Below are 26,524 nucleotides of genomic sequence, written 5' to 3' on the forward strand. Positions count from 1 at the left end.
CAAACACACAAAAGAGGGCCTTGTTGTTAATAGTTTTTTTGTGGAGCACTTATTCATTTCCCATGGAACACCAGTGTTCAGGAGAACACACACAGTCTGGTAAGTCCTGCCATAGGGCAATATGTCTAGTTTGCACAGTTGCCTTTCTGTTGGAATTTGTGCTCATTATTCTCCACAGGAAATAAAGTGAAAATTGTATTCAGTGAATATCAGGTCTGTTACAAATAAATGGAATTGTGAGCCACATCAGCATGCTTATACAGAATAATTCTTACCTCTGCTCTCTGATTTGCTGGCAGCCACTGAGCCATGCTGTTCACCACACTTGATGTCTTCTCGATTTCTTCCAATCTGAAACAAAATTAATACCAAATAATGTAGGCAGATGCGTAAGAACAATAGCAGTTATGCAGTGCTAACACTGAGTGATGCACTTTCTGAAAGCATTGATTGCAGCTCTGAGAAAACTGTCAGCACAAGCTTTGAAACCAGAGTTAGCTCAGGAAATAGTTTACATCATAAGAGAAAGGATGAAAGAATAGTGTTTCATGTCCCATTGTTAATGATGTCAATAAAGACAGAGTACAACCTCAGATTAGGGCAATCTAAATCTTGATCATATGAAATTAGAAAAGAAACAAATACACTGACTCTGGGTGTTGAGTACATAATTGGCATGTTAGGACAGCTACATAATGGAAAACTAGATTCAAATATGAGTTGGCAATGAATTATGTGAAACCTGTGTTTACTTGCGTATTTGATACATTTTGCTTTTATTTTGTTGGCCTATATTTTCAATTTCTTCCTTACTGCCACACACATTAATCATTGTTCAATACCATTTAAAGCAACTGAATGACATACAGATATACAGATTGATATTTTGTCTACACATATTCCAGTTCAGTCAGTTTAGTAGTTTCAGATCAGGAAAGACAGAAATCCTTTACATAACACATTTCTCATAGTTTATGTAAGATATATGCAGTGCTGTTTTTCTGGGGAAACGCTGGGGGTTGCGTACCCCTAAACTTTTTCGTCGACAAAGTAATTTTTTTTACGGTTATGAAAACTTGGAAGAGCGCCAAAGATTTATTTCACAGACGTAAATTTTATATTTCATTTTAATGTTGGTAATTGCAATACGAACGATACTAGTGCAGTTTTTGGTGGGAAAAGCGATGTCATTGACTGTTTCAAGCATTTCGAAGCTGCAGCAACGGTTCTCGACAACTGAATCGCTGGCAGCCAGTTCGCATTGTTGATGACGCCATGGCTAGAAGCACACGGGTGGTATCCCATGCTTTAGTTATAAGTAATTTTCACTGCATTATATCCAATGTCGGAGTACCCTCAAACTTTTTTTTTTAGAAAAAAAGCACTGGATATATATACATCATATACATCAAAATACTCGTCGGAATATCCTACCCCTTATGTAATATAAGTTTTCTGATTTTTCATTGTAGTTTTAGTTTTTACGGCGAAAAATTTTAAGGATGGCAAAGTGTATTTAAATATAATGAGTTGGCATTCGCATTCGATTTGCTTCTTCAACTCACAACCTAACCTAGACCTAGTCTATGCTACAGACCAGTTACCACAACCAAGCTTGATGAAGGATCACACTTTAGTCCAGTGAAAATTTGTACTACAGAAGTATCTAGAAGTAACTGTAAAGCGGCATAAGCGATCCTTGAAAATGTAAACATTCACAACCTTTAATATTTTTTTAAAGACATCTTTATGTAGGAATCAATAACATTTGAGCGTTGCACTGGCTTTAAATGAAGGCAACTGAAATACGTCATATTTTACTTATTAAAGTTATAGATTTTTAGAAATAATCCTTTATTAGCCAAAATCGCAAAGCTGTTTATAAATGTTGATAGCTAGTTTTGGCTAAAACAGCTAGCCGTCTTCAGATCAATAACACAAACACTACTGTGTATTATGCCCAGACTGGTAGGAGATATATTGTCTAAAATAAATATTTGTGCATAACAGCATTCATAGCCCAACCTTTTTATACATGTGCAAGTCGATTAACATTTATGTATGTCTTACCCAAATGTATGAGATTACTGTAAACATTGTACAGTACCACTGCATCAGATAGTATCCACAAATGAAGAGTCTTAGCAAAAGTTAGCGGACAAATCTACCCTGTCACATAACAGCAGTGGATAATACGCTTACAAGGGAAACTCCCCGTTGCATCTCCTCCTCAGATTTAATGGTAAGAGAACCCAGCGGAGAGCCCACCAAAAGATGAACTCTGAGCAAATGTGAAATCAGGAAGGTGTACTGAACTGTGAAAAAAAAAGCAAAATAGAAAGTGTGAACAGTCTAAGGATGGGAAGTACAATAAAGAGGAATCTGAGAGAGCACTGGTGTCATGGTTAAGTGGTCACAGTGTTGGACTGCCAAGTGGGCAAGCCGCATTCAAACCTCCATCGCTCTGAAAAAAAAATCTTTTACTTTTTTTTTGCTGCTCGTTGTATTCAAATCTGTGCCTGCATTGTGGTGTAGCATACATTTTCAACAGTGAGCTGTAAGGAAGGGTCCTATAAAGGCAGTTGATGTTACACAACTACTCTATTAACAGCTGAAAGGAACTGGCTTTCAAATGGGAACCGCAATGTTTGATGACTTAGCAACAAGTCAACCGAATCCTTCACCAGAAAACATGTCTAGTGTGTCATACACAGCATTAGTGACAGTACGTGTGTTATATGATAAGAATCTCTTACCGACACACAAAATTTGTACACCTGGTAAGTGAGTGAGATATGCCTCCTTGGCCAATTAGGTGTTTGCATGAACGTGAATGTGATCACTTCCAAGAAAATGATGAAAACTTAATAGTTTGTGTGGTGTCACCGCCAGACACCACACTTGCTAGGTGGTAGCTTAAATCGGCCGCGGTCCATTAGTACATGTCGGACCCGCGTGTCGCCACTGTCAGGATCGCAGACCGAGCGCCACCACAAGGCAGGTCTCGAGAGACGTACTAGCACTCGCCCCAGTTGTACGACGACTTTGCTAGCGACTACACTGACGAAGCCTTTCTCTCATTTGCCGAGAGACAGTTAGAATAGCCTTCAGCTAAGTCCATGGCTACGACCTAGCAAGGCGCCATTAGTTACTTCATGAATCTAAAGAGTCTCACTTGTATCATCAAGAATGCTGTATACCAAAGGACGATATAAAAGTTAAGTGTTCTAGTAGCTACGTTCTTTTCTTTATCACATTCATCACGTATCCTGTTCCAGACTTCGCGCCAGTCGGCGTGTGTGTACGTGTGGCCTTTCGGCTACCCGTCGCTGTGGACTGGCTGCCTTGTCAGTCCACTGCAGTTTGTCACATAATCTGCAACAAATGAATGCAACAGTTTCACAATCACAGTTTGTCTGTGCTCTGTCAAACATACGTTTTTAATATTTTTGAAGCTGCATTCCATTTTGGAAGTTTTGACTCTTGAAGTCCTTTCTTGTAACATATTTCTCACCCTTTATTTGTTGTTTTCATTTCTGTGAGACGTCTATGTGAGACCTTCCCTGCTCTCACTAGTCCACATGTTTACTTGCGACAGTAATGTATTCTTACCACATGACTCATATTCTATAACCAATGTATCGTATGACAACTGCCAAGAGTACTGAGAGAGAGAGAGAGAGAGAGAGAGAATAAACATTTCAATGACCGAATGGGCAGCCCATAATGCTGTGAAAAAAATTAAAAATAAATATAACCAACACGAGGGAGTTTCGAACCCAGCTCGTCCGCTGTATGTCCAACACCTTCACTACTTAACGACAACGCCATGGTCGTTCGCCAGCGCTCAATATTACACTACTGGCCACTAAATTGCTACACCACGAAGATGACGTGCTACAGACGCGAAATTTAACCGACAGGAAGAAGATGCTCTGATATGCAAATGATTAGCTTTTCAGAGCATTCACATAAGGTTGGGGCCGGTGGTGACACCTACAACGTGCTGACATGAGGAAAGTTTGCAACCGATTTCTCATACAGTTGACCGGCGTTGCCTGGTGAAACGTTGTTGTGATGCCTCGTGTATGGAGCAGAAATGCGTACCATCACGTTTCCGACTTTGATAAAGGTCGGATTGTAGGCTATCGCGATTGCGGTTTATCGTATCGCGACATTGCTGCTCGCGTTGGACGAGATCCAATGACTGTTTGCAGAATATGGAATCGGTGGGTTCAGGAGGGTAATACGGAACGCCCTGCTGGATCCCAATGGCCTCGTATCACTAGCAGTCGAGATGACAGGCATCTTATCCGCATGGCTGTGACGGATCGTGCAGCTACGTCTCGATCCCAGAGTCGACAGATGGGGACGTTTGCAAGACAACAACCACCTGCACGAACAGTTCGACGACGTTTGCAGCAGCGTGGACTATCAGCTCGGAGACCACGGCTGCGGTTACCCTTGTCGCTGCATCACAGACAGGAGCAGCTGCGATGGTATACTCGACGACGAATCTGGGTGCACGAATGGCAAATCGTCATTTTTTCGGATAAATCCAGGTTCTGTTTACAGCATCACGATGGTCGCATCCGTGTTTGGCGACATCGCGGTGAACGCACATTAGAAGCGTGTATTCGTCATCCCCATACTGGCGTATCACCCAGCGTGATGGTATGGGGTGCCATTGGTTACACGTCTCGGTCACCTGTTGTTCGCATTGACGACACTCTGAACAGTGGACGTTACATTTCAGACGTGTTACGACCCATGGCGCTACCCTTCATTCGATCCCTGCGAAACCCTACATTTCAGCAGGATAATGCACGACCGCATGTTGTAGGTGCTGTACAGGCCTTTCTGGATACAGAAAATGTTCGACTGTTGCCTTGGCCAGCACGTTCCCCAGATCTCTCACCAGTTGGAAGAGTCTGGTCGATGGTGGCCGAGCAACTGGCTTGTCACAATACGCCAGTCACTACTCTTGATGAACTGTGGTATCGTGTTAAAGCTGCACGGGCAGCTGTACCTGTACACGCCATCCAAGCTCTGTTTGACTCAATGGGCAGGCGAATCAAGGCTGTTATTATGGCCAGAGGTGGTTGTTCTGGGTATTGATTTCTCAGGATCTATGCACCCAAATTGCGTGAAAATGTAATCACATGTCAGTTCTAGTATAATATATTTTTCCAACGAATACCCGCTTATCATCTGCATTTCTTCTTGGTGTAGCAATTTTAATGGCCAGTAGTGTACAACTTGTTAAGCTTGGACCGTTGACTGTTTTCATTTTGCTTTTTTTCACAGTTCCTTCTTCCTGTTTTCATGCTTTATCTGTGTTCATTTTTTGATGAGCTATCCTCTGGGCCATCTTGCCACTAAATCTGGGGGGGGGGGGGGGGGAGGGGTGCAATGGGGAGTTTCCCTTGTTAGTGTTCTGTCTGCTCTGACACAGACATATTTCTCTGTTGTTCACTGATGATGTTTGGTTCCTGGTACCACTGGGGACTTTTCCTTGGCGGGATGTCTTGGAAGTGCAGTTGAATGGAATGGACAGTGCCTTGAAAGGAGGATACAAAATGAACACCAACAACAATTAAAAAAAGGGTAATGCCATGTAGTCGAATAAAATCAGGCGCCGTTGAGGGTAGTGGATTAGGAAACGAGACACTAAAAGTAGTAGATGAGTTTGGATATTTAGGCAACAAAGTAACCGGTGATGGTCCAAGTACACAGTATAGAAAATGTAGGCTGGCAATGGCAAGAAAAGCGTTTCTGAAGAAGAGAAACTTGTTAACATCATATATACAACCTCTGACAATAAAGTTCGGTGAATAGTCCTGTAACATTAACTTAGATGAACTACGAACTACAGTTACCTTACTGTCCTTCGAAATAATTACCTCCCATAACTATGCACCACTGAGCCTGCAATACATGTCCTGGAAACTGCGCGAAATCTTCTTTTGGGACATTGTTCAAAAGCCGCGTCACGTTTTGTTGGATGTCAGGAATATCGTCAAATCTCTCTCCTTTCAGAGCGAGTTTGAGTCGAAGGAATAGGAAGAAGTCTGGAGGATTGAGATACGGCGAGTATGGTGAATGTTCAGGCTGCACCATCCGCTTTTTGCCAGGAGCTGTTTGACGATATTGGCTGTGCGTGGGCGAGCAATGTCGTGGACAGAAACCAGGAACCTTGTTGTGCGTATTGGGGTCGTACCCCGCGTAAGCGTTGCGTGAAATGGATCAAAACTTCAAAGTACCGTGCAGCGTTCAACGTCGACCCTCAGGAGGAAATTTCTTGTGGTTAAAAAAAGGGTAATGCCATGTAGTCGAATAAAATCAGGCGCCGTTGAGGGTAGTGGAAAAAGGTGATGGGCATCGTTTTGATGCGTGGTTTTTCGGCTCTGACCTTTTTCTGGCGAGGTGATGTCGGAGAACGCCATTTCATGCTTTGCCATTTCATTTCAGGGGTACGAGAGACACCAGGTTTGAACTTCACAGTTGGAAGAAATTGGGTGTTGCAACCACCGTTTCGGCAAAATCTTGTGAAGCCTCTAAATATGCCTGCTTCTGATCATCAGTGAAGTGAGTGGCATAAGACGACAACACGTTTTCCTCTTCCATAACTCCTGGGTAAGGATTTGACGCACTGATTCACGGTTCATCTGCAGTTCATCCGCTATCATGTGCACAGTTAATAGACGGTCGTTTGTGGTTAATATTCTCACTTCCTCAATGTTTTCGTCACTGACGGCGGTCGTCAGTCGTCTGCTGCAGGGATTGTCAGAAACACTTTCCCGGCCTTCTCGAAAACGGGGGAACCACTCGTACACACACTTCATGGACAGTGCTTGGTACCTATAAACATGTACGAGCACTGCACACTTGTATTGCCGAGCTTAAAACAAAACTTTAAATTAATCCTTTGCTCGTTCATTGTCCTGTTCTCAGTCCAGAACCAACGTACTAAACAAGCACTTCATCCAGCAAATCTAACACAGAACACACAGGATGCTCAACTGAACTACGGCCAACACGCAGGTGCAGCGTTATGAGTCGCCAGTGTTGCGTGATCGACCGTTCCGACTTCATTCACCTTATTGTCAGAGATTGTAGATTTAAGTGTTGGGGACTCTTTTCTGAAGGTATTTGTCTGGATAATGATAGAAGCTGAAGATATGAATTATAATTTGTGCCACAGCTGCAGCTCAAACCCAGGTCTCCTTGCGTACTGCACATGTACGCTAGCCATTACACCACTGCAGCAGTATAGGTAATACAGCTGCACGGACGACCCTAGTCCAATGCCCTCCCTACACAAACTTCAATTCCTGTCTTCAGTGCATTTTTCCCTTGCTAAATCATCAATATTGCCGAGGCTCTCCAGTACTGGAATAGCATCCCAGCTTTGTATGTAATGGGGAAAGCCTGCCTGTACCTCATACGTAAACGATCTATAGATCTAACAATGGAAAATCCAGGATGGAATGTAACAATACCTAATCACGGGCCATTAGAGGAATCCTTCTTAAAAACACAGAATCCTAAACCCCCCACCTGGTTCAGATTCATTGATGACATCTTTGCTATCTGGATTGAAGGTGAGGACACCTTATTCACATTCCTCCAGAATCTCAACAACTTCTCCCCCATTTGCTTCACCTGGTCCTAATCAACCCAACAAGCCACCTTCGTAAATGTTGACCTCCACCTCAGAGATGGCTACATCAGTACCTCCGTCCATATCAAATCTACTAACCACTAGCAATACCTCCACTACGACAGCTGCCACCCATTCCATACCAAGAAGTCCTTTCCACACAATCTAGCCACCTGTAGACGTTTGCATCTCCTATGAGGAGCAGTCCCTCTCAAAATATACTGAGGGACTCACTGAAGCCTTCACTGGCCGTAATTATCCTCTCATCCTTGTACAAAAACAAATCTCCCGCGCCTTATCTTTCCAGTCTCCCACCACCTCCAAAAGCCCCACAGTGCAGTCACAGAGGAGCATTCCCCTCGTAACTCAGTACCATTGGGGACTGGAGCAACTGAATTACATTCTCCGCCAGGGTTTCGATTACCTCTCATTGTGCCCTGAAATGAGAAATGTCCTGCCCACTATCCTTCCCACCCCTAGTACCATGATATTCCGTCGTCCACCAAACCTACACAATATACTCGCCCATCCTTACACATCCTGCTCCCAATCCCTTACCTCATGGCTCATACCCCTGTAATAGACCTAGATGCGAGACCTGTCCCATACATCCTCCTACCACCACCTACTCCAGTCCAGTCACTAACATCACCTATCCCATCAAAGGCAGGGCTACCTGTGAAACCAGTCATGTGATTTACAAGCTGAGCTGCAACCACTGTGCTGCCTTCTATGTAGGCATGACAACCAACAAGCTGTCTGTCCACATGAACGACCACTGATAAACTGTGGCCAAAAAACAAGTGGACAACCCTGTTGCTGAACACGTTGCCAAATGTGATATCCCTCATCTCAATAATTGCTTCATAGCCTGTGCCTTATGGATCCTTCCCACCAACACCAGCTTTTCAGAATTGTGCAGGTGGGAACTATCCCTGCAATACATCCTACGTTTCAGTAACCCTCCTAGCCTCAACCTTCACCCATCCAGCCCCCTCCCTGTTCCCATTCCAGCACTACACAGCCGTCATTTCACCGCCACACCCAGTCTTTTAATTTCTTTTTTTTTTTCTCTCCTTTCCGTCACATACCCCCTCCGCACCTTCTCTCCTGCCCTCCGTCTAAACTGCAACACTTCACTGTCCGCCACTCCCACCATGCTATCCCGCCCCCTCCTTGCCCCAGCCTCCTCGTTACTCCCACCCAGTCGCCATTCCCATCATGCACTGGTGCTGCTGCTCGCATTGTAGATTCAGTTCTCTAAGACTGCAGACGTGCGTGCAAGTTGCGTTTGCGTGAGTGTGTGTGTGGGTGGGTGTCTACTGCTGACAAAGGCCCAAATGGCTGAAAGCTACAACTGGGTGAATCTTTTTGTTGTGCCTATCACGACTCAGCATCTCTGCTATATGGTGAGTAGCAACTTTCCTCTCTGGTATTGATCTATAGATCTGATATATTTGAATTTTCCTTGAGACATATGAGTCTCAGCTTCATCAGTGATAGTGATGGAAAGTGAAGAAATGAATTAAAATTTGTGCCACACCTGAGACTCGAACCTGGGTCTCCTTTGTTGCTAGGCAGATGTGCTAGTCATTATACACTCCTGGAAATGGAAAAAAGAACACATTGACACCGGTGTGTCAGACCCACCATACTTGCTCCGGACACTGCGAGAGGGCTGTACAAGCAATGATCACACGCACGGCACAGCGGACACACCAGGAACCGCGGTGTTGGCCGTCGAATGGCGCTAGCTGCGCAGCATTTGTGCACCGCCGCCGTCAGTGTCAGCCAGTTTGCCGTGGCATACGGAGCTCCATCGCAGTCTTTAACACTGGTAGCATGCCGCGACAGTGTGGACGTGAACCGTATGTGCAGTTGACGGACTTTGAGCGAGGGCGTATAGTGGGCATGCGGGAGGCCGGGTGGACGTACCGCCGAATTGCTCAACACGTGGGGCGTGAGGTCTCCACAGTACATCGATGTTGTCGCCAGTGGTCGGCGGAAGGTGCACGTGCCCGTCGACCTGGGACCGGACCGCAGCGACGCACGGATGCACGCCAAGACCGTAGGATCCTACACAGTGCCGTAGGGGACCGCACCGCCACTTCCCAGCAAATTAGGGACACTGTTGCTCCTGGGGTATCGGCGAGGACCATTCGCAACCGTCTCCATGAAGCTGGGCTACGATCCCGCACACCGTTAGGCCGTCTTCCGCTCACGCCCCAACATCGTGCAGCCCGCCTCCAGTGGTGTCGCGACAGGCGTGAATGGAGGGACGAATGGAGACGTGTCGTCTTCAGCGATGAGAGTCGCTTCTGCCTTGGTGCCAATGATGGTCGTATGCGTGTTTGGCGCCGTGCAGGTGAGCGCCACAATCAGGACTGCATACGACCGAGGCACACAGGGCCAACACCCGGCATCATGGTGTGGGGAGCGATCTCCTACACTGGCTGTACACCACTGGTGATCGTCGAGGGGACACTGAATAGTGCACGGTACATCCAAACCGTCATCGAACCCATCGTTCTACCATTCCTAGACCGGCAAGGGAACTTGCTGTTCCAACAGGACAATGGACGTCCGCATGTATGCCGTGCCACCCAACGTGCTCTAGAAGGTATAAGTCAACTACCCTGTCCACCAAGATCTCCGGATCCGCGTCATCTCACGCGGTCTGCACGTCCAGCACGAACGCTGGTCCAACTGAGGCGCCAGGTGGAAATGGCACGGCAAGCCGTTCCACAGGACTACATCCAGCATCTCTACGATCGTCTCCATGGGAGAATAGCAGCCTGCATTGCTGCGAAAGGTGGATATACACTGTACTAGTGCCGACATTGTGCATGCTCTGTTGCCTGTGTCTATGTGCCTGTGGTTCTGTCAGTATGATCATGTGATGTATCTGACCCCAGGAATGTGTCAATAAAGTTTCCCCTTCCTGGGACAATGAATTCACGGTGTTCTTATTTCAATTTCCAGGAGTGAACTAGCACAGCAGTGTAGGTAACACATCTGGAGTGCAGCCTTGTATGGAGATGGCATGTGGACTATAAACAGTTCAGGCAAAAAGAGAATAGAAGCTTTTGAAATGTGATGCTACAGAAGGATTCTGAAGATTAAGTGGGTAGACTGGGTAATTAATGAGGGGGCACTGAAGAGAAATGGGGTGAAAAGAGATTCGTGGCACTACTTGACTAAAAGAAGGGATTCATTGATAGTACACATTCTGAAATCACAAATTTCATACTGGAGGGAAGTGGGGGGAGGAAAAAAACGTAGAGGAAGAACCAAGAGATGAATACAGTCAGCAGAGTCAGGAGCATATCGGTTGCAGTAGTTATTTGGAGATGAAGAGGCTTGTACAATATAGAGTAGCATGGAGAGCTGTATTAAAACCAGTCTTCCAACTGAAGACCACAACAACAACGAGGACTGGAATGGAGTGCACTCAGCCGAGTTAGGCCAACTGAGGAACTATCCGACCGAATATCGTGGTTCCAAAGTCGAGAAACCCGACAGTGACCGGGACAGTGGTGTGCTGACTACACGCCCCTACATACCACATTCAGTGACGCCATTGGCAGAGGGGCCGATTGGCCCGAATAGGGACAGAGTGTGGAACTTTACTTTTACTAATTCCTCACTTACCCTCATAACATGTGGTATCTTACGTGGATGGAAATAGGCAACAGTATAGAAGTCGCAGGTACTCACACTGCTTTGACCTCATCATTGTGCTGCTTCAGGTAGCTGAGCGCAAACTGTGCGCCTTGAGGACTGGAGATGACGCTGCTGAAGACGGTCTGCACATCCTGTAGGCGAACACCGTCCTTCTTCACTGCCTTCTCGAGGAAGCTGCGTGCACACGTGTAATGGAATTTAGTTTTGTCAAAGCATACAGTTCTCAAGCCAATGGTTACAATACTTAGGAGACACTACAACACTACAACGTTTATAATGAAATAACACTCTGGGTGTGTTGTTAGCTCATGGTCATTCAATGCCTAGGTTATCAACACCCTTAGTAAAATAATTGAAAACAAATGTGGTTAAAGTGTCTAAAATACTGGAAAGAGACTGTTTTACTTAAAATTGCACTCACTCTCTCCCATCACACGTCCACCTGCAAAGTCACACCATCGCATGTCCTTTACAAAACAAAATCCAACAATGGAAAATCCAGGATGGAATGTAACAATATTATGAAAAGGATAATTGCCACTAACCATACAGTGGAGATGCTGAGTCGCAGATGGGCACAACAAAAAGTCTGTCACAAAATAACTCGAGTATGGCATCAGCTGTAAGAGACTGTGGTCATGCGTGTGTGAGTTGTATTTGCTTGAGTGTGTGGGTATGCCTGTCGTCTATTTCTGACAAAGGCCTTGTTGGACGAGAGCTTACTTTGTGACAGTATTTTTGTTGCGCCTATCTGCGACACATCATCTCCGCTATATGGTGAGTGAAACTATCCTTTTTCTCCTCTACAGCCGGCCGGAGTGGCTGAGCGGTTCTAGGCGCTACAGTCTGGAACCGCGTGACCGCTACGGTCGCAGGTTCGAATCCTGCCTCGGGCATGGATGTGTGTGATGTCCTTAGGTTAGTTACATTTAAGTAGTTCTAAGTTCTAGGGGACTGATGACTTCAGAAGTTAAGGTCCATAGTGCTCAGAGCCATTTTTCTCCTCTACAATACCACAGATTTGGTCAAATGCTCTATTACAACATAGACAGCCCAAGATAAAGACTCCAGTTACTGCACAGAGATAAGCGGCTGGCTGATCACGCAAAACCGTGTTGCAATATGGCAAAGTCAGATAGCTAGCACTTGTTGAAACAACCAACACTTGGACTACTGATGTTTCAGATTCAGATTCTTTGTTTGTCATTCATTACATGCAATACACTTCCAATGCCATAGTTGCATTTTTTTTCTTGCACATTCTGAGTAACTAATATTTTGTCTCTTTGGAATTTCATTTCCACGAGGAGTATATTTTCAATTCTGTTTCATGTTTACATAACATTCAACGTCTTGTTCAACTTCTATTTTGCATATTTGCAGTCCATAAAACGTCCTTGTATTACTGCCATATCGATAGTTCTAGAATCAGAGCTTAATGGTTTGTCACACCAAAAGATTTATAGTGCAATACGAGGGTCATCCACAAAGTAGGTTCTGTTTCTATTTCTGTCCGCAGCAGCGCTACGATCGCAGTTCCGAGCATGTGCAGCAGATACTCTGACTCAAGAAGAAGACATTTTCAGATCGCTGCTGCCGACGTGTGCTTTGTAGTAGTGCTTCTTTATAATGTGAGATGTAACTGAAAATGCCGCCACATGTGAAATCAGATATGTGACTCGTTTTCCAAATGCAAAGAAAGTTAAACCAAAGGAAATTCATCAGAAAATCGGTGAGGTTTATGGAGAAAATGATATATGAGTAATTCAATGTTTAGAAGATGGGTCAGACTGTTCAATGAAGGACGTGATCAAATGCACGATGAAGAACGAAGTGGGCGCCTGTCTGTGGTTACTGATGAACTGGTTCACACAATTGAAGAAAAGAATAATCACAACCGTAAGTTTACACTTAGTGCACTTGCTATGGAAGTTCCGCAAAAGGGGTCAGGGATTTTCTCTGCCTCGTGATGGCTGGGTGTTGTGTGATGTCCTTAGGTTAGTTAGGTTTAAGTAGTTCTAAGTTCTAGGGGACTGATGACCATAGATGTTAAGTCCCATAGTGCTCAGAGCCATTTGAACCATTTTTTGAACCAAGTTCCGCAAATCTCACGATCACTAATTCATGAAATTGTTACTAAAAAACGATAGTACCCGACCTCACACTGCGAATGTGACCAAACAACTCTTACGGGAATTTCACTGGTACACGTTTGATCATCCTCCGTACAGCCCGGACCTCGCTCCTAGCGGCTTTCATCTGTTCTTACACCTAAAATCTTTCCTTGGTGGTCAACACTTCCATGATGATGACGAACTGAAAGAACATTTTACCACATGGTTGAATACATAGGCGGCAACCTTCTATGGTCGATTGGTTTGAAGTTTAAAGGGACCAAACTACATAGTCACCGGTCCCAACCTTCTATGAAGAAGGCATACAAAAACTTGTGCCACGCTATGACAAGTGCCTACAAAATTTTGGAAGCCATGTAGAAAAGTAGTTCAACAGTTGTAGATTTTTGTACAATAAATATTTTTTCTGTGTCTGTACACGTTTTTTTATATAACCAAATGGAACTAGCTTTGTGGACGACCCTCGTATATCAGACACAAACACCGAAATTATGTCAGTAGTACAATGTTCGAGACTATTATTCTGCAATTAAAACAATAAATGAATACATTGTTGGTGAATGATATATGGTCCATTCTCACATACACATCACAACATATTCTAAATTGCGATTATGACAGAAGAATTCCTACAATGTACAGTAGCTCAATTTGTTTGTACCTTTCTACAAAACATTAACTTTAGTTGTAACTTAATTCACATACAGTTCGCAATAATGTAAAATAATGCATGTAATTGCTGCAAAGCTATTTAATATGGCACGACAGTGACCACATGAGTCAATATGTGAGGCAGTTTCGTTCCATTCTTAGTTCAGTGCAGTTATGATTCAGTCTGTATGTTTGTAAAGATTAATGTATTTTCTGGTTTCATTGATATAATGGAAGTCAGTTTAAATGTGTAGGTAATTTTGTAGTTAGAATGCTACCTGTATGTTCCATCACACAGAGATGTTCCCATTATTTATTTCAAGTTTCTGCTACCAGTCACTTATTATTTTGTGCTTAATCTAACATAATGCAATGCGTTTCGAACAAGTTCTGTTCATCTTCAGGCATTTATACATACATACATACATAGAGAAATGTTACTTAAAATTTATACATACATGCATACATACATAGAGAAATGTTACTGAAAAGTAACATTTCTCTATGTATGTATGTATGTACAAACGCCTGAAGATGAACAGAACATGTTCGAAACGCATTGCATTATGTTATATTAAGTATAAAATAAAAAGTGACTGGTAGCAGAAACTTAAAATAAATAATTATCCCACACAGTCACGGTTCACAAACATAGCCATTATCGCTGAAAATAATAAAGATGTTCCCAGTTACAAAAGTTTCATTTGCAGCAAAGTATAGATCAAAATTCACAACCCAATGACAATGGAAAAAAATTCAAGTTACGTCTGGTTCAGCTATATACTACAGTTGTTTTAACTATACTGTCCACCAACATTTATGAGGGCACCTGTCAGAAGCTCGAATAACCTCCTTTTGCAGCACAGACTGCTGCGAGACGTGCAGGAAGAAGGTCAGTGATGTTCTGGAAGGTACCGACAGATGGGGAATAATGGCGACTCCAGTACCGTGGCCAGCTGCATCCTCAGTTGAGGATCCACAGTGCGAACAGCCTGATCGAGATGGTTCCACAGATTCTTGATTGGCTTTATATCCGAGAAGTTTGGCGGCCAGGATAGTATAGTAAACTCATCCTGGTGTTCTTCGAACCGTGCGAGCTGTGTGACATGCTGCGTTGTCCTGCTGGAAGAATCCATTCTGCTGAGGAACCGCATGCACAGCGGGATGTGGTTCCCAAGAATCAATGCATACTTGTGGTTATCCAATGTGCCATCCAGAATGACGAGATCACACAATGAATGCCACAGAACATACCCCAGGCTATAACACTTCCCCCTCTGGCCTGGACACTTATGACAATTATTGTGAGGTGTTTGGTTACTGTCTGATGGAGTATAAAACGTGATTCATTTGAAAAGGCTACTCTAGTGGTGTCCAATAGGGGTATTGCTGTGTAAATTCCAGCCTTTATCGCTGAAGAAAAGCAGTCAGCACAGGTGCATGAAGCAGGTGTCTGCTGCAGAGAACCACACACAGCAACATTCGCTAAACCGTCATTGAAGAGACACCACTGGCAGCCCCTTGGTTCATCTGGATGATCAGTTGCTCAATAGTTGCACATTTATGTAACCGTACAGATATCCATAACCATTGTCCACCCCTGTCATCTCTGGCATCTGGTGCACCACAGTTGCCTTGGTGCAGGTTTTGGACAACGCCATTTCGCCATGCATGCTACACTTTAACCATGGCGGCACACAAACAGCTTACAAATTTAGCCATTTCAGAAAAGCTTCTACTCTTGGCCTGAAAGCCAATGATCATGCCGTTTTGGGCATCAGATAAACTGCTCCGTTTCCACATTCTAACAATCATGCACTGTTTTCCATGTCCCTTGATGCATTTTATATATTATCTATTGCTCGTGCTTCCAGCTGCCATCTTTGAGTGGTTCTTGCATGTTGACTTTGAACATGGCCGGTGTTTACTTTAAAGTGACTGGACCTTGTAATATACTTATAAAGCACTCCGTCTTCAGGCCACGAGCGGCCTACCGGGACCATCCGACCGCCGTGTCATCCTCAGAGGAGGATGCGGATAGGAGGAGCGTGGGGTCAGCACACCGCTCTCCCGGTCGTTATGATGGTGTTCTTGACCGAAGCCGCTACTGTTCGGTCGAGTAGCTCCTCAATTGGGATCACGAGGCTGATTGCACACCGAAAAATGGCAACAGCGCATGGCGGTCTGGATGGTGACCCATCCAGGCCGGTGATCACACGGGAACCAGTGAATCCACTGCGGCAAGGCCGTTGCCAATATACTTATAAAGAAAGTCAAAATGTCATGAAGAACTTGGTAGCTATATTTCATTTTATAATAGGACTGTTATAATGGATAAGCCAGAAATACATGCAACTAAAATGTGGCACCATTCTGTGATTTGTACGCAACAAGCACCGAGGAAGGCCCTCATCCCACCTGTTTGGCTGGAAACAGGTATGCCACAGTTGTGTTCTAGACTTTATTAGCTGTAGCTTACTGCTCATCACTTTTAGCTGTTCTTATTCGGTTTTATGCAAGACTGTACCTGAACAGCGAGTTGATAGCATGAAGACAGATGACACACTGAACCATTTGATCATCACTACATACCTGCTTGGCTGCTGCATTTGGCAATTTGTTTCCCTGAATGCCCACACGCTCTGATACTTACAAGGAGAGGTATCCAGTGGTGCAATCGACTTTTTGCAACCACCTGTATGGTGGTGTAGGTTAAGAACCCAGGTATCACCCTGGTGGGCCCTCGATTACGAGTAAAAGCCGAAAAACAATTTAGCCTGTTCCTTTAGAGCATTAAATTTACAGTCGGTTTTCGACTGCTGTGGTAGTGTGATGGATAGCATAACAGAGAGGAAAACTGAAGATGGCTGGTTCGAATCCTGTCATGCTTCTATACTTCTTTCTTAAAAAAAAAAAGAATTCCTCACTCATTTGCTTCAAGTGTACCGATAGTGCTTTTAAATTTTCTAATCTTTTGCCAAGTCATTTTAACCATTGTATTAATTTTCTTATTTGTTCTCATCTCTCCGTTGGAACAAAATCTTTCGTGGATTTGCACTTACCAGTCACAAATCAGTTATTTTTTGTTTATCTTTTGCGTTTCCCTCTTGCACTTGTTTTGTGAGTGTGCGGCATTTAAAATGTACGACAACGCAAATTCATCAACCAGCAAATGTCACGACGAAAGAAATGAGGTAATTGATGAAAAATGAGGAGAACTTTCACGAATGCCTTAAGCAATGCATTGTCTCTTTCCATGCAGATATCTCTTCTTTCTGAAAAGCCTACCGTTTTATAAATGCAAACGCGACGGCGATGGGCAAACAAATCGCAGAGGAAACGATTCAACTCGTGATGGAGAGTGTTATTGCTCTGGAAGATGACTTCACTTTAAACAGTGAGACTGGTGAAGAGAGTATGTATGATAAAGTAAACCTTTCTGTACTACTATCTGTTAATTTTCAGATTTACTCGTCCGTTTTTAACACAACTGAAAATCCACCGATGATTTTAAATCCAATGGCGAAATGAGAACAAATACGAAAGTTAACAAAGGATTAGAAAATTTAAAAACATTACATTTGAAACCAATGACTGAAGAACAATAAAATAAAAAAAGTTATAAGAATTTCACAGCATTTGTGCCCACCACCTTCAGTTTTTCATTCTCTGTTACGCTACCACGGCAGTCAAAAATTAAGTATAAATTTAATGCTCTAGAGGAACAGGCTAAAGTGTTTTTTGCTTTTATTTGTAAACGACGGTCCACCAGGGTGAATGGCTTCAGACTGTGATACCTGGGTTCTCAAGTATAGGTGGTTGCAAAACGTTGATTGCACCACTCCTTGTTAGTGAGAGCAACCTCCTTCCCTAGTTTTTGTAGGAACTTACGGGTGTCCTGGATGTGCTGGGTACAAGTGTTGTGGAGAGTTAAGAGCACCCAGGGAGTTGGAGCAGATTAGGAATTTAGCAGCCTGCACATAGCTGCTCTGTTAGTCTCCATAGGTCAAACAACTATTTACTGGTTCGCAGCAGAGCTTCTGTAAAGTTTGGAAGGTAGGAGACGAGATACTGGCAGAAGTAAAGCTGTGAGGACCGGGCGTGAGTCGTGCTTCGGTAGCTCAGATGTTAGAGCACTTGCCCGCGAAAGGCAAAGGTCCCGAGTTCGAGTCTCGGTCGGGTACACAGTTTTAATCTGCCAGGAAGTTTCATATCAGCGCACACTCCGCTGCAGAGTGAAAATCTCATTCTGGAAACATCCCCCAGGCTGTGGCCAAGTCATGTCTCCGCAATATCCTTTCTTTCAGGAGTGCTAGTTCTGCATGGTTTGCAGGAGAGCTTCTGCAAAGTTTGGAAGGTAGGAGACGAGATACTGGCAGAAGTAAAACTGTGAGGACCGGGTGTGAGTCGTGCTTGGGTAGCTCAGATGGTAGAGCACTTGCCAGCGAAAGGCAAAGGTCCCGAGTTCGAGTCTCGGTCGGGTACACAGTTTTAATCTGCCAGGAAGTTTCATATCAGCGTACACTCCGCTGCAGAGTGAAAATCTCATTCTGGAAACATCCCCCAGGCTGTGGCCAAGTCATGTCTCCGCAATATCCTTTCTTTCAGGAGTGCTAGTTCTGCATGGTTTGCAGGAGAGCTTCTGCAAAGTTTGGAAGGTAGGAGACGAGATACTGGCAGAAGTAAAACTGTGAGGACCGGGTGTGAGTCGTGCTTGGGTAGCTCAGATGGTAGAGCACTTGCCAGCGAAAGGCAAAGGTCCCGAGTTCGAGTCTCGGTCGGGCACACAGTTTTAATCTGCCAGGAAGTTTCAACTCTTCATAAAATTGGTTACATGGCCCTACTAAAATTACTGTTGTATGGCAACATTAAACTGCAGTTATAATGGTTGATGGACTTTAAAGGGAAGCATGAATGGAAAAGGAAGAGGGAGTGATGCAGGGTTGTAGCCTATCCTGCATGCTGATTAACAAAGAAAAAATTTAGAATTTGGTGGGCACTGGTCATAAAGTTTTGCCTCATCAGTGTGTGTATGTATGTATGTATGTATGTATCACCATCACATCATATATCATTATGCTCTGCTGAGCATCATGATGCCATGAACCGAGTGTCTCCATTCTGGATGGTTACCAGCTTTCCTTAGAGCCTGCTGAGGAGGTACACCAGAAATATTGTTGATTTTCCCTATTCACCTTCTTCTTCCCACCGGTCTCTTGCCCTCGATCCTCCCTCCCGTGATTATATTCTCTATGGTCAAACAACTGTTGAATGTTTCAGCTGACATGAGAAGAAAGGTGCCTGAACATATTGAGTTGCTAATTAATAGACACATTTGTTCTTCTTTCGGTTCATTTTATCCATAGCATCCTGCACCAGCACCAAAGTTCAGATGCGTCAATGCGTTTTTTGTCTCTGGCTTTAAGGGCCCGTGTCTCACAGCCATAAAAGAAGATGGCATACATGAGTGTTTCAACAAGCCATACCTTCGTGGTGTTCCTTATTGCTCTGTTCTGGCAGATCTTGTTGAGCTTCTTCATAGCCACTTACCCAAGCGTGATCCATTTTCTTATGTCATCTTCAAAACTTCCCACATCACAGATGGTTGACCCGAGATAGATGAAAGAAAGCATGACTCCCAGTCCCTTTAATTGACCTGTGAGTTGGACCTGTATTCCTCCACCAATTACCGTGAGTTTTGACTTGCTGGGATTGAGATCCAGTCCATATGATAGACTGATGTCCTTTACTTTTGTGAAGAGCAAGCTCATATCTGCTGCTGCAGAAAAGCACAGTGTCATAGGCAAATCGGAGGCTATTAATAGTTCTAGCACCAATTGAGATGCCTTTCGTCCAACCATCATGAGCATTCCTAATACACATGTTCAGCATGGATGTGAGATAGACCACAACTCTGACATCTTTTGATATACTGAACATAGCCAGCACATGTCTTCACAGCTGCAAGGTGAGTACTGTATAGAGTTTTGATCAGTGCTGTCAACTGCGGTGGTACACCGAACTCTGCAAGCATCTGCCACAACTTTTCCCGGACAACGCAGGCAAAAGCTTTTCTATATATGAGTAGATGGGCAAATATCTATTAGGTACATTACGTATGTAAATTGTGGACAGCTGGGAATGTGGGTCTCACGGGAAGCGTGCATGGGATAAGTCAAAGCAGTCGCGCTATTATCTGTGTCCTCGGTGGCTCAGATGGACAGAGCGTCTGCCATGTAAGCAGGAGATCACGAGTTCGAGTCCCGGTCGGCGCACACAATTTCAACATGTCCCCATGGAGGTATATCAACAACACCTGTCGGCAGCTGAGGGTTTCAATTAATTATCAAAAGCTTTTCTGTAGTCGAGGAAGCAGATGAAGACGAGAGCACATAACTCTCGCTTAATTTGTCGTATGTTGAGAATCTGTTAATGAGTTTCTTTTCCTTAACGAAGCCTCCTTGTTCTGTGGATATGTAAGGCTGAATGTACACTGAAGAGCCAAAGAAATTGGTGCACCTACCTAATATCGTGTACAGCCGCCGCAAGCACGCAGAAGTGCAGCAATACGACGTGGCATGGAATCGACTAATGTCTGAGGTAGTGCTGGAGGGGATTGACATCATGAAATCTGCAGGCTATTCATAAATCCATAAGAATGCGAGGTGGTGGAGATCTCTCCTGAACAGCACTTTGCAATGCATCCCAGATACGCTCAATAATGTTCATGTCTGGGGCGTTTGGTGGACAGCGGAAGTGTTTAAACTTACAAGGGAACCTCCCCATCGCACCCCCCTCAGATTTACTTATAAGTTGGCACAGGGATAGGCCTTGAAGAACTGAACACAGATCAATCGAGAAAACAGGAAGAAGTTGTGTGGAACCATGAGAAAAATACGCAAAATATACAAACTGAGTAGTCCATGCGCAAGGTAGGCAACATCTAGGAGAGTATCAGCTTACGAGCGCCGTGGTCCCGTGGTTAGCGTGAGCAACTGCAGAGCGAGAGGTCCTTGGTTCAAATCTTCTCTCGAGTGAAAAGTTTAATTTTTTATTTTCAGATAATTATCAAAGTTCAGTCACTCACACATAATCAACTTCGCTCTCCAAAATTCCAGGACATGTTCAGATTTGCTTGGACATATACAGGATTTGACGGTCTACGCACGGAAACATTTGAAAACGTAAAAAACATATGTTTTGACAGAGCACAGGGAAAACTGTGCGACTGTGAAACTGTTGCATTCATTTGTTGCAGTTTATGTGACAAACTCTTATGTTTTCATCACTTTTTTGGGAGTTATTACCACATCCACAAGAAAACCTAAATCGGGCAAAGTAGAAGAATCTTTTTACCCATTCGCCAAGTGAGCAAGTTTGGTGGGTCGATAACATATTCCTGTCATGTGACGCACATGCCGTCACCAGTGTCGTAAAGAATATATCAGGCGTGTTTTCCTGTGGAGGAATCGGTTGACCTATGACCTTGCGATCAAATGTTTTCGGTTCCTATTGGAGAGGCACGTCCTTTCGTCTACTAATCGCACGATTTTGCGGTGCGGTCGCAAAACACAGACACTAAACTTATTACAGTGAACAGAGACGTCAATGAATGAACGGACAGATCGCAACTTTGCGAAAATAAAAAAGTAAAATTTTCACTCGAGGGAGGACTCGAACCAAGGACCTCTCGTTTCGCAGTTGCTCACTGTAACCACGGGACCACGGCGCTCCTGAGCTCACATTCTCCTTGATGTTGCCTATCTTGCAAATGGACTACTCAGTTTGTATAATTTGCTTATTTTTTCATAGTTCCACACAACTTCTTCCTGTTTTCTCGATTGATCTGTGTTCAGTTTTTCAAGGCCTATCCACTGTGTCAATTTATAACTAAATCTGAGGGGGGTGCGATGGGGAGGTTCCCTTGTTAGAAGACTGTTACCGGAGCCTCTCTAGCAATTAGGGACGTGTGGGGTGTCACGCTGTCCTGCTGGAATTGGTCGTCAGAATGCACAATGCACACGAGTGGATGCAGGTGATCAGACAGGATGCTTACATACGTGTCACCTGTCAGAGTCTCATTGAGACACATCAGCGGTCCCATATCACTCCAACTGCATGCGCCCCACACCATTGCAGAGCCTCCACCAGCTTGAACAGTCCCCTGCTGACATGCAGGGTCCATGGATTCATCAGGCTGTCTCCATACCCGTACACGTCCATCCGCTCGCTACAACTTGAATTGAGACACGTAGTACCAGGCAACATGTTTCCAGTCATCAACAGTCCAGTGTCAGTGCTGACAGGCCCAGACGAGGCGTAAAGGTTTGTGTCGTGCAGTCATCATGGGCACAAAAATGGGTCTTCGGCTCCGAAAGCCCATATCGATGATGTTTTGTTGAATGGTTCGCACAGCGACACTTGTTGATAGCCCAGCACTGAAATCTGCAGCACTTCTGTTACACTGAACGATTTTCTTCAGTCATCGTTGCTCCCACTCTTGCAGGATCTTTATTTGGCCGCAGCGATGTTCGAGATTTAATGTTTTACCTGATTCCTGATATTCACAGTTCACTCTTAGTATGGTCGTAAGGGAAAATCCCCACTTCATCGCTACCTCGGAGATGCTGTGTCCCATTGCTCGTGTGCCGACTATAACACCACGTTTAAATTCACTTAAATATTGATAACCTGCCATTGTAGCAGCAGAAACCGACCTAATAATTGTGCCAGACACTCGTTGTCTTCTATAGGCGTTGACAACTGCAGAGCCGTCTTTTGCCTCTTTACATATCTCTGTATTTGTATACGCATGCCTATACCAGTTTCCTTGGAGCTTCAGTGTATATGGCTTCAAACACTGGTTCAGATTGTAGAGCAAAATTTTGCTTGCATGGGATATGATACGTATATATTAAAAACATTTCTCAAATCTTTTGTTCAACCGACACATTCCACAGCATAACATTTATCATGAATATAGTCTGTGAAACATGAAATTAACTAACTAACTAACTAACTGTCAAGGCGATGTCTTATGGTTCAAAGTGTATAAAGTAAAAGAGGTTTGAGCAAAAGATTTCAAAGTATGAAAGTCTCCAGCGGACTGCAAAATATTTCCTTAGGAATGTTTTAGTTCCTGCTGGTGCCAGAGTTAGGCATGACACCATGTATATAGGGTGGTCCATTGATCGTGACCGGGCCAAATATCTCACGAAATAAGCGTCAAAAGAAAAAACTACAAAGAACGAAACTTGTCTAGCTTGAAGGGGGAAACCAGATGGCGCTATGGTTGGCCCGCTAGATGGCGCTGCCATATTTCAAACGGATATCAACTGCGTTTTTAAAAATAGGAACCTCCATTTTTTATTACATATTCGTGTAGTACGTAAAGAAATATGAATGTTTTAGTTGGACCACTTTTTTCGCTTTGTGTTAGATGGTGCTGTAATAGTCACAATGTTAGACGAACAGTTGGTAACAGATAGATTTTTTAGATTAAAATACAGAACGTAGGTACGTTTGAACATTTTATTTCGGTTGTTCCAATGTGATACATATACCTTTGTGAACTTATCATTTCTGAGAACGTATACTGTTACAGCGAGATTACCTGTAAATACCACATTAATGCAATAAATGCTCAAAATGATGTCCGTCAACCTCAATGCATTTGGGAATAAGTGTAACGACATTCCTCTCAACAGCGAGTAGTTCGCCTTCCGTAATGTTCGCACATGCATTGACTATGCACTGACGCATGGTGTCAGGCGTTGTCGGTGGATCACGATAGCAAATATACTTCAACTTTCCCCACAGAAAGAAATCCGGGGACGTCAGATCTGGTGAACGTGCGGGCCATGGTATGGTGCTTCGACGACTAATCCGCCTGTCATGAAATATGCTATCCAGTACCGCTTGAAATATGCTATCCAGTACCGCTTCAACCGCACGCGAGCTATGTGCCCGACATCGGTTAGGGTTAGGTTAGTGTTGTTTAACGTCCCGTCGACAACGAGGTCATTAGAGACGGAGCACAAGCTCGGGTTAGGGAAGGATGGGGAAGCAAATCGGCCGTGCCCTTTCAAAGGAACCATCCCGGCATTTGCCTGAAACGATTTAGGTAAATCACGGAAAACCTAAATCAGGATGGCTGGAGACGGGATTGAACCGTCGTCCTCCCGAATGCGAGTCCAGTGTGCTAACCACTGCGCCACCTCGCTCGGTGCCCGACATCGATCATGTTGTAAGTACATCGCCATTCGGTCGTGCAGTGAAACATCTTGTAGTAACATCGGTAGAACATTACGTAGGAAATGAGCATACATTACACCATTTAGATTGCCATCGATAAAATGGGGGCCAATTATCCTTCCTCCCATAATGCCGCACCATAAATTAACCCGCCAAGGTCGCTGATGTTCCACTTGTCGCAGCCATCGTGGATTTACCGTTGCCCAATAGCGCATATTATGGCGGTTTACGTTACCGCTGTTGGTGAATGACGCTTCGTCGATAAATAGAACGCGTGCAAAACATCTGTCTTCGGCCTGTAATTTCTCTTGTGCCCAGTGGCAGAACTGTACACGACGATCAAAGTCGTCACCATGTAATTCCCGGTGCATAGAAATATGGTACGGGTGCAATCGATGTTGACTTAGCATTCTCAACACCGACGTTTTTGAGGTTCCGGATTCTCGCGCAATTTGTCTGCTACTGACGTGCGGATTAGCCGCGACAGCAGCTAAAACACCTACTTGGGCATCAGCATTTGTTGCAGGTCGTAGTTGACGTTTCACATGTGGCTGGACACTTCCTGTTTCCTTAAATAACGTAACTATCCGGCGAACGGTCCGGACACTTAGATGATGTCCAGGATACCGAGCAGCATACATAACACACGCCCGTTGGGCATTTTGATCACAATAGCCATACATCAACACGATATCGATCTTTTCCGCAATTGGTAAACGGTCCATTTTAACACGGGTAATGTATCACGAAGCAAATACCCACGTACTTACACGTTTGTGACTATTACAGCGCCATCTATCACAAAGCGAAAAAAGTGGTCCAACTAAAACATTCATATTTGTTTACGTACTACACGAATATGTAATAAAAAATGAGGGTTCCTATTTAAAAAATGCAGTTGATATCCGTTTGACCTATGGCAGCACCATCTAGCGGGCCAACCATAGCGCCATCTGGTTTCCCCCTTCAAGCTGGACGAGTTTCGTTCTTTGTAGTTTCTTCGTTTGATGCTTATTTCGTGAGATATTTGGCCCGGTCACTGTCAATATACCACCCTGTATAAAGTTTGACACTAGACAGTTGTGATGGCAGGCTCTATGGGATTGAACAAATGCCATTAAACAGAAAAAAAGGTTTTGGGAAAGGTTTTAGCTTATTTCATGTGGCGTCAGATCAGTGTGTGTGCAGTGGCCAGAGCGCCTTCTTCTTACCTGTGGACTGTTGCCTCGTGGGTGATGCAGCCGAAAGCATTCAGGAGGGTGTTCTTCTCATTGGGGGCGGTCACACTGTCTGTGAAGCGCGCCCACAGCGTGCTGAATGTCTCCCCTATGGCACTGCTGGTAGTCGAAGCCAGGCCTTCACAGTAGACAACCGACCGCCGATCAGCACTGACGCTGCAATGCCAGAAGTTACATAAATCAGCACACAGATGCAGAATCCAAGCATAACATCAAAATACAGTAATGGAATTTTATTTTATTTTATTTTATTTATTTATTTATTTACGAGGGCCGTTCAGAAAGTAACCTCCGGTTGATTTAAAAAAATACACCAAGTTAAATAAAAATATTTTAATATATACATCTTACAACTACATCTTTGCACAATTTTTCTACATAGTCTCCATAGCGATTGAGGCACTTATCGTATCTCTTCACAAGCTTTGAAATTCCTTCTGCATAAAAATCACCCGCTTGTGCCTGGAGCCAGCCTGTGACCGCATCTTTGAGCTCTTCATCGTCATCAAACCGCTGTGACCCGAGCCATTTCTTCAAATGCATGAAGAGGTGATAATCACTTGGCGCCAGGTCTGGGCTGTAAGGTGGATGGTTGATAACATCCCACTTGAAGGACTCAAGAAGGGCCATTGTTCTGCGAGCAGAGTGAGGACGGGCGTTATCGTGCAAAAAAACGATACCGGAAGTCAGCATAGCACGGCGTTTGTTCTGTATAGCCCGTCGTAACTTTTTTATTGTTTCACAGTACACGTCTTGATTAATGGTCGTACCACGTTCCATGAATTCAACCAACAACACCCCTTTGGCATCCCAAAACACCGTTGCCATCAGTTTTCTGGCAGAAAAATCTTGCGAGGCTTTTCTTGGTTTGGTAGGCGAATTTGAATGTGCCCACATCT

The 26,524-nt window shown here is 44.2% G+C and overlaps 1 protein-coding gene across 1 annotated transcript in view; it reads right to left on the reverse strand.

The window, feature by feature from the left end:
* LOC126215319 (aminopeptidase N-like) overlaps positions 1-26,524 on the reverse strand; it is a 287,758-nt gene that overhangs the window by 11,818 nt on the left and 249,416 nt on the right. The window contains exons 14-16 of the mRNA XM_049942000.1: positions 25,599-25,781; positions 11,381-11,521; positions 276-351 (exon numbers count right to left, since the gene is read on the reverse strand). Of these exons, the coding sequence (XP_049797957.1) occupies positions 276-351; positions 11,381-11,521; positions 25,599-25,781 (400 nt within the window). The remainder of the gene's footprint in view (positions 1-275; positions 352-11,380; positions 11,522-25,598; positions 25,782-26,524) is intronic.

This window comes from Schistocerca nitens, chromosome 12 (assembly GCF_023898315.1).
Source record: "Schistocerca nitens isolate TAMUIC-IGC-003100 chromosome 12, iqSchNite1.1, whole genome shotgun sequence".
Classification (NCBI taxonomy): domain Eukaryota; kingdom Metazoa; phylum Arthropoda; class Insecta; order Orthoptera; family Acrididae; genus Schistocerca; species Schistocerca nitens.